This window comes from Cryptotermes secundus, unplaced genomic scaffold (assembly GCF_002891405.2).
Source record: "Cryptotermes secundus unplaced genomic scaffold, Csec_1.0 scaffold813, whole genome shotgun sequence".
NCBI classification, from domain to species: Eukaryota; Metazoa; Arthropoda; class Insecta; order Blattodea; family Kalotermitidae; genus Cryptotermes; species Cryptotermes secundus.
In genome coordinates this window covers 374,134-385,738 of record NW_019735471.1, presented here as the reverse complement: position 1 = coordinate 385,738, position 11,605 = coordinate 374,134, and the positions used below count along the sequence as shown (strand labels likewise).

Genomic DNA, 11,605 nt, shown 5'->3' with positions numbered 1-11,605 from the left:
GGGAGTCTATCTTACCACTTTCAGGCTGTGTTGAGCCGGTATAAATTAATCCGTGTTCTTTTTGCAATAACGAGATTATAGTTCTCAAGGATTTCAGTTCTTCAAATACCTCACTTAATTGGCTTTGAAGACAAATACAATTTACGCAGGTTCCAGCACTATTCAACTCAGAAAGCATTCCAAATCGCATGGATTCACCACCTACAACTACCTGTTCCGCCATCTGCCAGAGCCAGGTCGTGTGAGTACGGTGGCTGAGGAAGCACAGTTATGTTCGTGTTGGCAAAAGAGTCATGAATCAATAGCGATGCATGTGCTAATTCATTGTCATGATGGTGGAACCAGGAGTTGTTTCTCCACACCCAAGGTCTTTTTCTCCTGACATTTTCTCTTGGATGTTTCAGCACTTCGAGATAATACCAGAAGTTCACTGTTTTTGCCTGATGTAAGAATTCATGATGCACACCGCCCTCGATGTCAAAAAAACCATCAGTAAGACTTTCACGTTTGACCTGATCCAATTCCCATTTTTCTGTCTTGGCAAATTTTTCCACTCCATTGTGAAGAGTGCATTTTTGTTTCCACAGCGTATCCATAAATCCATGTTTCATCACCGGTTATAATTCTTTTCAAAAAGTCTTCATCCTTGCTACCATTATCAAATAGTTCCTGACAGATGGTAATGCAACTGTCTCTCTGATCCTGTATCAGAAGTTGTGGGCCAAACTTTGAAAGTATCTGCTGCATTTCTAGTTTTGTTGTAAGAAAGTCATGACATGATCCTATCGATGGGTGGCACTCTTCTGCTGTTTCCTGTACTGTGAAACGATTAGAATGCATGATTTCACGAACTTGTCCAACAGTCCAACATGAGCGTTGCCACATAACATTGTGGGCTGTCCCAAATGCGGCTCATCACGTGTTGACTGCCAACCATCATTAAATCACTTAAACCAATCATAACATGTAAGGCTCATGCACTGATCACCATAAACGTTTTCCCTAGTTTGAAGCAAATTTGATGTTAATATGCTGCTCATGAATATCAGCCATCTTGAATGTCACAAGGCACATTCTACAAGTACCTGGACAAATAGCTCTAGGGTGATGACTAATCACAGCAGGATGATGCAGCAAAAAGGATGATAATTAGGAAGCACACCACTAGGCAGCACAGTTTGCCCAACATTGCTAAGATGTCATGTTGGCACACTATTTCAAAAGTTCCAAATCTTTTTGAACAGACCACATATGTATATGTCAGGGATAATTGAGAAAAAGACCAACACAGGATGAAGAAACCTGTGATGGAAGATGAGGCTAAATATTTCATACTTATTTTACTGTGACATTTCTGTCACTGGCATTTAATAAACTCACTGAGAACACTGTGAGTAATGAAATATCTGAGCTTACTGTCAGTTAGTGTCTTTATGGGTTCTTTTTAACTATCTGCTAGACATACATTAAAAGCTTTTTAATACATAAGATTTGAGGTTTTCACGGCGGTGACTATGAAGAAAGCAGCCTTCTGGGATGTGACGCCGTGTAGATATTGTGTTAATTGACGTTTCGGAGGAATGTATCGCCTACATCTTCAGGGTAGAAGAAAAGAGGAGAAAGTCCGTGAGCAAGGAACTAGCATTGTAAACTGGTCACCTTGACCTGCAGATCATGAAGTCTTCCTGTAAGATAAGAAGTTGCCCATTCAATTCTGACTGACTGTTGGCTTCCATAATGTCTTCTCCCTTTCTCTCTGCCTTCAGTTGGTCTATTTCTGAATTCAGCTCTTCAACAACCCGTGCATTCACCATCCTCTCGTCCTTCGTTCTCTGCTCTATGTCCCTCAGTGTCTGCAATTCTTCTCTCAAGGCTGCCAACATCACCTGTTCCTCTCCTCTCAGCTCTTCAGATGCTTGTTTCTCTGCTCGTAACCGTCCGACTTGTGAGCGAAGCCTCATACATTCCTCACATAAGCTTGCTCCTTCTAGTTCCAATGTTTGTAACCTACTAGTGCAGTTTTCACCTTGCAGCTGCTTCTCTCCCTCTATCAGTACCATGAGTTCTCAATGCCTCTTCTGCTCCTCATGCAGACATTCCTCGGCCCGAAACTCAGACTCTCTTAGGTGCTCTTCCAGCATATGGACTTGAGCCTGGAGGGCTGCACTGTCCTGCTTGGCATGGGTGTAGCGGTCATCTGTGTTGTTCTGATTATCGGCCAGTACACTCACTTGCTGCTGAAGCATCTGAACTTTATCGTTCAAATCGATGACATCTTCCAGCAACATGTCCGAGTACATATCATCTGCTGTGTCGCATGTGGAACTGCGCCTGGACGAATTGAAGCTGGAGCTTCAGTACATCTGACTTGCTAAAGCATTGGATCCAAGCCTCTTTCCAATGTATCTAAATGATCCCCAACGCCGGTGCAACAACACCTGGTGCTGCGGGCTGGGCGGTGTCCTCCTCAGGCAAAAGTGACTTCGAGAACTCGTGGTGCAGATGGAGAGAGAGAGAAGCAGCTGCAAGTTGAAAACGGCACTATTAGGTTGAAAACATTGGAACTAGAAGGAGCAAGGTTACGTGAGGAATGTACTAGGCTTCCCTCGCAAGTCAAATGGTTACGAGCAGAGAAACAAGCATCTGAAGAGCTGAGAGGAGAGGAACAGGTGATGTTGGCAGCCTTGAGAGAAGAATCGCAGACACTGCGGGACATAGAGCGGAGAACGAAGGACGAGAGGATGGTGAATGCACAGGTTGTTGAAGAGCTGAATTCAGAAATAGACTGACTGAAGGCAGAACGAAAGGAAGCAGACATTATGAAAGTCCAGTCAGTCAGAACTGAATGGGCAACTTTATGATGATCTTATAGGAAAACTTCATGACCTACAGGTTGAGGTGACCAGTTTATGACGCTGGTTCCTCGCTCACGGATTTTCTTCTACCTTGAAGATGGAGGCAATACATTCCTCTGAAACGTCGGTTAACACAATATCTACATGGCGCCACATCCCAGAGGACTGCTTTCTTCATTTTTAATGTAGCTGTAATATTGTGTGTCACCATGTGTTTGTTTTGAATTGTGGAAGAATTTGAATAGTAAGATATTTTAAGGTTCAGTTTAGAAATTGTATTACTCCTGTTCCAGTGCTTGTTTTGGGAGACTGCATGCTCCTTGTGAGAATAGCTGTAAACCAATCAAACATGAAAAAATTGGAAATAAGTTTTTATATATGTGCTCTAAGAGTGTCATCTGCATAACGAGATGCACATCTTAAAAATAACTACAGCAAACTAGTCTTAATTTGAAGAAAGCAGTCTTCTGGGATTTGGCACCATGTATATGTGGTGTTAACCGACATTTCGGAGGAACGTATCGCCTCCATCTTCAGGGTAGAAGGATAAATATAAGAAATCCGCAGGCGAAGAAACTATGAGAACCGGTGAAAACCTCAAATCTTACATAGTCTTAATTTCTTCGTGTGCTAGTGGTAGCAGAAATTGATGTGAACTTTTTCAGATGTATGGATTCTGTCAAAATTGGTACAATGCATTCCATATGAAAACTATAGGAGGGAACTCATTTAGCATATTACAGAATTCATAAGTCTGATATTGTGAAGCTTTATCATATATGCGTGTTAATAAATTGGTATATTTTCACAGTGAAATTCTATTCATTGCTCACAAAGCCCTGTCATAAGAGCTGTATTTCCAAGATTGAGGGTGGAAACCATCGTCAAGCTAGAAGTCTCATTAAACAACAAATATCCAGTGTGTTAAGTCCTTACTTTACATTCTCAGCTATTTCATTTTGAACTAAGTTAAGGAAAGTGTAATGTGAAAAATATGTATAAAGACAGGGTTTGTATTCAAATAAACATGAAATTCTTGCTTTTATAATATTTTAAAACTAGCAGTGACAGTTACTTCAGTATTTCTACTCGTATATTGTGATTTTGTTACAGAAGCTTGTTTCATAATTGTACTGAAGTCATTTTCATTGCAATATGAAATGATGTACTGCATTTTTGTAAAATTATGTTTCAAATTGCTCTCTCTCTCTATCTACAATCTTTATTCCTTCCTTCTCTTAGTCTTTTGAACACTTATGGTTTCTCAAGTTTAATTGAAATTGTAGCATAGTAACTAGGCATGTGTAAGTCTCACATTCTTTTAGATCGAATCAAGAAATAAAATTATTGATCTCAATTCAGATGTTAGTTTTTCATTCTCAGACTTCAAGATTTTTCTGGTAGTTACCTTTGCTTTGCAAAGAGGGGCTGGTATCACATTTGACCAAATGGAAGACAAACCCCTCCCCCAGGGGTTACACAACTGTGGGTCACCATTATGAATTTGATTGATACATACAAATAAAATATTTTCAACCTGTTGTATGTTTTTAGAATGTTCATATCATAGATTGCACCAAGGACCAGTAGTTCATACTATCGCAGTATGTGAGAGTAGCTTGTGAAGAAGTGAGAGAGAAATGTATTTTTTAAGTCCTGTTCAGGATGGTGTTTACACATGTTACAGAGGAGTAGGTTTTCTTTCTAGCCCATACCTTCACTTTGCACTTTGATGCATTTTCAATGAAATGTTAGTGTATTTCAATATACAGTGCAGTTGCATCATTGATGTTGCAGGTACAAAATCCATTGTCATAAAAACATTTGGCAATGAAAAGATGCTTGTGACTGTAATTTTGATGGTTTGGCAGACAGTATGAAACTGCAACCATGTGTTATGGCAGAAAGGTAAAACTATCCCTGTAACAGGCCATGGAGGCCAATAAGATTGTGAGACATTGAGGCTCCAACATATTCTAGACAGTCGGCTTAGAGATGTAGGTGAGGTTGTGAGTTCTGTATTTCAGCATCCCGTTGCAATTGTTTAACTTAAGGTCCATTATTTATCGTCCGTCAATATTGCAACACTCTACCATTCACCACTCAATTTTAGTTTAACATTATACACCTTGACACTACATGTTTTGGCCCCAAACAGCCATCTTCAGGTGCCTTGATATGTTACAATTATTTTATTAAATTGTGTTAAAACTACTACACTGTCTTAGTTCATGTTAAAATCACATGCTGTAGTCCTCTTTTCAGGTAACACCAGATAAAATCCTTTAAAGTTTCTATTATACCCACGTTATTTTGTTGCATATTATTTCACCTCACACGGGATGTCCATTTTCATAAATGTATGTTTGTCCACGCTGTGGAGGAAACACACAAGCCAGGGGCATATGACAGTCATAACTGAAAAGTAGGTTACGAACGTGAGGGGCAAGCTGCCAAGACAAAACACCCTGGACAAACATACATTTAGAAGAATGGACCACACCCCATGTGAGGTGAAATAATATGCACCAAAATAACGTGGGTATAATAGAAACTTTAAAGGATTTTATTTGGTTTAACATGAACTAACATTTTAACATGAACTAAGACAGTGTAGCAGTTTTAACACAATTTAATAAAATAATTGTAACCTAAAGATCGCCGTTTGGGGCCGAAACATGTAGTGTCAAGGTGTATAATATTAAACTAAAAAATTCAGTGGTGAATGGAAAAGAGTGGCAATATTGATGGACAATAAATAATGGATGAGGTTGTGAGCCTTACTCGTACATGCCAGCTGCCCTTTGCCTCCCAGTAAGATTCCTGGTACTGATCAACTACAGGATGGATGACTAAATGAACTTATGGGGGACTTATTTGGTGGTTGTCTAGAACAGGGGACCAAGAGTATTGTTGGGAAAACAAGAAATGCTTGTGTTGCGTTTGAAGGTCGTATAACATTGGATGCCAGATCTGTGATTCATGTAATGAGTGCTGGCCTTGTGGTTCTATATGAAGGAATGGCTTCATAATCTATATTTTAGTGAATAATCCTTTTAATGATCATTTGAAACAGTTGTATTCTGAATAGATCTTGGAAGGGCATTATGTTCTAACACCACAAGGGACAATGAAGAATCCCAGTGTAAAACCACTGTGCCAATGGGTCAATAACATAGCAACAGATCTCTCTAGAAGTTACTATCAGAGGACTTGAGAAGTGTTCTATATCTGAGATGGAAGATGAGGTAGAAGCTGGGAATGTTGGTGGTGAACATGGATGTGTGAGCAATATGAGACAGAAAATGGGAATTTTAAAATGCTGAAGCCATTACAGGCTTTAGAAATGGTGAACAGTCTGGTGATTTGTAATAAAGGCTTGTGGCTTCAAGAAGGAAAATGACTTAATAAACTTCATGTACTCATATAACATACTTTCTAGTATTTATTTCCTTTCACATGTTTGTAGTTAAGATCGTGAAATTCATTCATAAAAGTACTTTTTCTATGTAGACATGTTTCCTAGTGTGAGGTCATCTTGCATTCTTACAGTCGTACAAATATGGCAGTACACTTTAAGTCACTGTCAAAAAGTAGCTGGTGCTACAAATTATTACGATAAAATTTGGTATACTGGAGAAACTTCTCGTTCTTGTCTTAGTTCTCAAGATTTCTTTTTTCTTTTTCTTTTCAAATTCTCATCTAGAACTGAAGAAGTTGTTCTTGCACTTGCCTAGTAATAACTATGTTTTAATTTGTGTGGACAGTCTTGAAGGTGCAACTTCTTGCCATGCTTGTAGACTGCTGGTATGTTACATGTCACTCTTTTATAAATGTCACTTCAGTATATTTTGACCTTATATTAATAACTGTCAAGTAGATTCTTTTTACATGATTGCTTCACTGTACTGCTTTTTTTAGTTCACTATGTGTTGATTCAGTATGAATAGTCATTTCTATTTTCTGTACATAACAGTGTATAAAAACTTATATAAAAAGTTACAGTTGTCAGGTTACATGCTTTCACATTTTATCATCATCATCATCATTAATCAGATTGTGTTTTCAGTAGGTGGCTTCATCAATTGGTTATGTTGAATTTACTGTATATTAATGTTTATTGTAATGTTTTAAAAACATCAGTGAAATAAAATAAAATATGTTGATTATGTATGTTATAGTTCAGTCTATTGAATCTTTCTGGTAGATTAAAACTTTATAGCTATCATATTTGTGGAGCAGTTAGCATGCATCAGAGAATCGGAAAGATGTTGCTGTGTTGATACGTCTATTTTAATGAATGATGGTGTTCTGTAAAGAATAACATTAGTTACATTATTGCAGCATATGTGTTTTAATTAAATGTAATCATTAATTTGTGCCATGAGCTCTTACAGGTATGATTTAAATCTGGTGCAGTAAAGGTCAATACAGGCCATGCTTCTAGGCCTGGCTTCTGGAAAGCACATGAGGAGAACTATGGCAACAAGTAACAGGACAGTAGTTACAGCTACATTGCCAGAGAGTCCCTGGGTAATGCATTCACATCCTACAGTCCTTAGGGAACACAAGTAAATCCATTTTATGTTCTAATGAAAATGACCATGTCTGTAAGTGTGGACAGTAAGATGGAACAAAACAACATCTACATGGGGGGAGGGGGAATGGAATGTATGGTGGTAATCTCGAAATAATAGATATTAATGAAATTTAGAAAGTTCTGTCTGTATCTGAAGGCCAACTCATCCACCAACTCATCCACCAAGCATTATCAGATTTCAGTGAAAGAAATTTATCCCTATTTGCTGTTTTAGTTGTGAACTAACAAGCATTGTGATGCCTTGTTTTCAGTTCAGTAGTTTTGTTGGCAACCTTTACCAAAAACATTTCCTCTAGATAGCAATGTCATCTAGTGCATATTGTTATTCTATCAAGATTAGTATTTTAGCATAAATGCAGCTGTCTTTCCAGGACTTTTCAAGTAACTGAAGCGAGGATTTTTGATGAAGTTGCTTTTAACATTTCAACAGGCTTTATGCTGGTAACAATACAACAGCACATAATCCGTGAACATTTAAAACTGAACAGGTTGCTAATACTCTTAGACTGTATTCAGGAGGTGCTCAGTTTGAATTTGCTGGGAAACTGGCTACCCTAACAGATATTCATGTTTTTCCGAAGTCCCTCCAGTTAAATGCCAGGATACTGCCTATATTAGGCCATAACCACCTTCCAGATCCTTTCCAATTCATCTCATCCAGTGCTATGTACATATGTAGATACTGATAGTGCTGTTAATTATTCCACAAAACATTAAATTTTTAAGAATTTTTTAATATAATATAGCTAAAATTATTATTTTAGAATGTCCTTGATAAAAAATATAAATCTGTAATGAGGGATTTTGTTCAGGGTCGAATGTGACAGTGGCTTTTCCAGGACCTATGTGTGTTGTCTTGACAATTTGTGCTCTCTGTGTGAGGCCTGATTATATACTTTATTGGACCAAGGACATATGATGTGTAGTCATCATGAATTTTTAATGTGTGTAAAGTAAAGTAAAAGTAAAGCTATCCCTGTAACAGGCCATGAAGGCCCATAGGGTTGTGAGACATTGAGGGTCTCACATTATCTAGACAATCTGCTCAAAGATGGCGGTAAGGTTGTCAGCCTTACACGCCGGCAGCGCTTTACTCCCCAGAAAAATTATTTATTTAATTCCTGGTACTCATTTCTGTTAGAGGCTGAGTGAACCCCAGGGCCATAGTGCCATGTTTTATATCCAGTCCTACTGGGAAGTGATTGGATCCATGAAGTGAAAATAAATGGAAACGGAAATGATGTAATAAAAACCATGAAGTATAACGTAGTACCTAAGAACGTGCCAGTACCAACCCAGACATAGAATCCATCATAAACACAGCACACTGCTCACTGTAGCAAGGAATGGACAAAGAATGAAGCAATAATGTAATATCAGTCATATTCTGCACAAAATCTACATGGAAAAAGATACACCAATAGAAGCCAGAATATTTATAATTATATACTAAATCAACAATTTCTACACAATCAAAGAACTCTTCACTGTCAATTATAAAGATATTTAAATGTAAGTATTACTGCTAGAAATTGATGTATGCCAAGCAGTCTCCTTTTTAACATATAAGCATCTGACGATGTCCCTATAAGGCATAGTTCATCCAGTTTTTAACTACTACATATTATACTCGATTTTTATTACTTCATTAACAATACAAAAGTATAGTGGCATAAACTTTATACATCATTAATCTAGAATAAAGAAAACAAAAACCAACACCATGAACATCTATGAATGGAACATAATATAATAGCCCGAAATATTACATAGAGCAAACTTGCAGGATATAGAGACGGACAGCCCACTGGGAGATGAGAGATGGAGAATAGGCCTGAGGCTCACTTTGCAGCAATTTCTCTGATTCTCTGATGCAGATTTACTAAACTACAAATATAATACCTGTGAAGATATAACATACCAACAAGAACCAATGCATTTTACTTACATATGGAATATATTTTATCCAGTTTTATGATAACATCTTAAAATATTAAATTAAACACTAATATGTAATAATCAGTGTAATCAACTGATGGACCCACCAGTAAAAAACAACCTGATTAACTTGTTTAAAAACTGACAGTCACATTTTATTCAGATGATACAGATCTCATATCAGTAGCTGTAACAGTTTTTATACCATGATGTGTGCAGACTTTTTTTTTTGTTTCTCAAGTTCCCACATATCTTACTCTACAGATGCTGTCTTTGTCGGCATTAACAAGAAAATTTTGATGTGATATAACTGTAATTTTGCCAAAGGGATAGTCTCTTATGTTACTGCAGCATGCTGAAGGATATAGTGTATAATGCATTGTATCATTTTACTAAAAATTGATTCAGTATTTTGAATGAATGGTGCAGACGGTTAAGTTTATATTACACTTCATTCAATATGTAATACTAGAATATGAGATTGTGATGCATATCATTTATTTTTTTTTATTGCTAATGGGGTGGGACTAAGTCCCTTGTACTGCGGCCACTTCTGGCCTATTGTACCAGCCTGATGATAGGTGAGGGTGATTGTGGAGCAATTGGTGGAATGAAGAGTGGCACGGGAAACCGAAGTCCTCGGAGAAAACCTGCCCCAGCGCCACTTTGTCCACCACAAATCCCACTTGACCAGACCCGGGATCGAACCCAGGCCGCCGCGGTGGGAGGCCAGTGACTAACTGCTTGAGCTATGGTGCAGCCATGATGCATATTAACTGTGTATGCTAGTGCACTCCAATGAAAAGCAAGAACAAGCCCACAAATCCATGCAAAAGTGAACATATTTCTCACTTGTTTTCTTTCCAAGAGACATAAATATTAGTGTTGGTGGGTTTAACAAAAAGAAAATGATATAAGTTTTCATACAGGGTCAATCAAAAGAGATGCTTTAGTTTAAATTATATATATATATATATATATATGTTTTTGATATATTTAAAGTACAGGTATTATATTAGTGTTATTTAGAATAGCAGACTTGGGAATTAATCTGGCAATGGAAAACATGTTCAGCATACAAATCATCTGCATCCAAGACCATATGCAGTCCATACTGAAAATTGGAAATTACTCTGCTTAGAGTGTCAGCAGTGATTTAGATGATAGCAAATAAAATTTCTTCTCTCAGTTCTTCAGCTATGTGGGGCTGTTTCTGCAGACATTGATTTTACATGTACTCTCTTAAAAATTAATCTCACAGGGTTAAGATTGCACTGGTTTTACAAACTGTAGGAATTTTATTGTATAAATGGTTAATAAATTTTTTGTTCGCATTCAATTTTTTGTAATCATATTCATTTATGTTCTGTATGTGTTATAGAATAGTAGATCAGAGGCAAGTGCTGAAAATTTGGGAAAATTATATTTCAGAACTATATGATCGGCCTAATCGGCCAGAAACCTTAGAAGTTGAACCGGAAGAACAAGTAGATACAGACGAGAAAGGACCATATATTTTACAAAGTGAGGTGGAAAAAGCTATCAAGGAAATGAAGGGAAAGGCTACAGGAGATGATGATGTACCTGGAGATGTGCTCAAGTTACTGGGAGAAGGTGGTTTGAAAACACTGACAAAACTAATGAACACCATATATGAAAGTGGAGAGTGGCCCAAGGACTTTACAGAAGTTACAATGATTGCCTTAAAGAAAAAGACAAAAGCTACAAAATGCAGCGACCATCGCACAATAAGTCTTATTGCACATACAGCAAAGATAATAGCAAAGATACTTAAAAGAAGAATTGAAAGGAAAATAGAGGATGTACTTGGAGAAGATCAGTTTGGATTTAGAAGAGGAAAAGGAACCAGGGATGCAATTGGGATGATGAGAATTATAGCGGAACGAACTTTGGAGATAGATGAAGAACTGTGTGTTTGCTTCATAGACTGGCAGAAGGCATTTGACCGGGTAAACTGGACCAAATTAATGCAGATCCTGAAAGAAACAGGTATCGATTGGCATGAAAGAAGATTGATTAGCAAATTGTACATGGATCAGAAAGTTAGAGTACGACTGGACAGGGGGGAGACAGGAAGTGTGCAGATTGGAAGAGGAGTTCGACAAGGATGCTGTTTATCACCAATTCTGTTCAACTTGTACAGCGAATGCCTTACCAAGGAAGCTCTGGATGGGCTCGGTGACTTCAAAGT

The 11,605-nt window shown here is 37.7% G+C and overlaps 1 protein-coding gene across 3 annotated transcripts in view; it reads left to right on the top strand.

Moving 5' to 3' along the window:
• The window catches only part of LOC111869409 (TRAF-type zinc finger domain-containing protein 1), a 26,197-nt gene extending 21,286 nt beyond the window's left edge, over window positions 1-4,911 (top strand). For all 3 annotated transcript variants that reach the window (XM_033753422.1, XM_023860917.1, XM_023860919.2), the window contains exon 11: window positions 3,667-4,911. Coding sequence is in view for 2 of the 3 variants with exons in the window: in XM_023860917.1 (XP_023716685.1) it covers window positions 3,667-3,703 (37 nt within the window). In the remaining variant the exon portion in view is untranslated. The remainder of the gene's footprint in view (window positions 1-3,666) is intronic.
• Window positions 4,912-11,605: the final 6,694 nt, after the last annotated feature.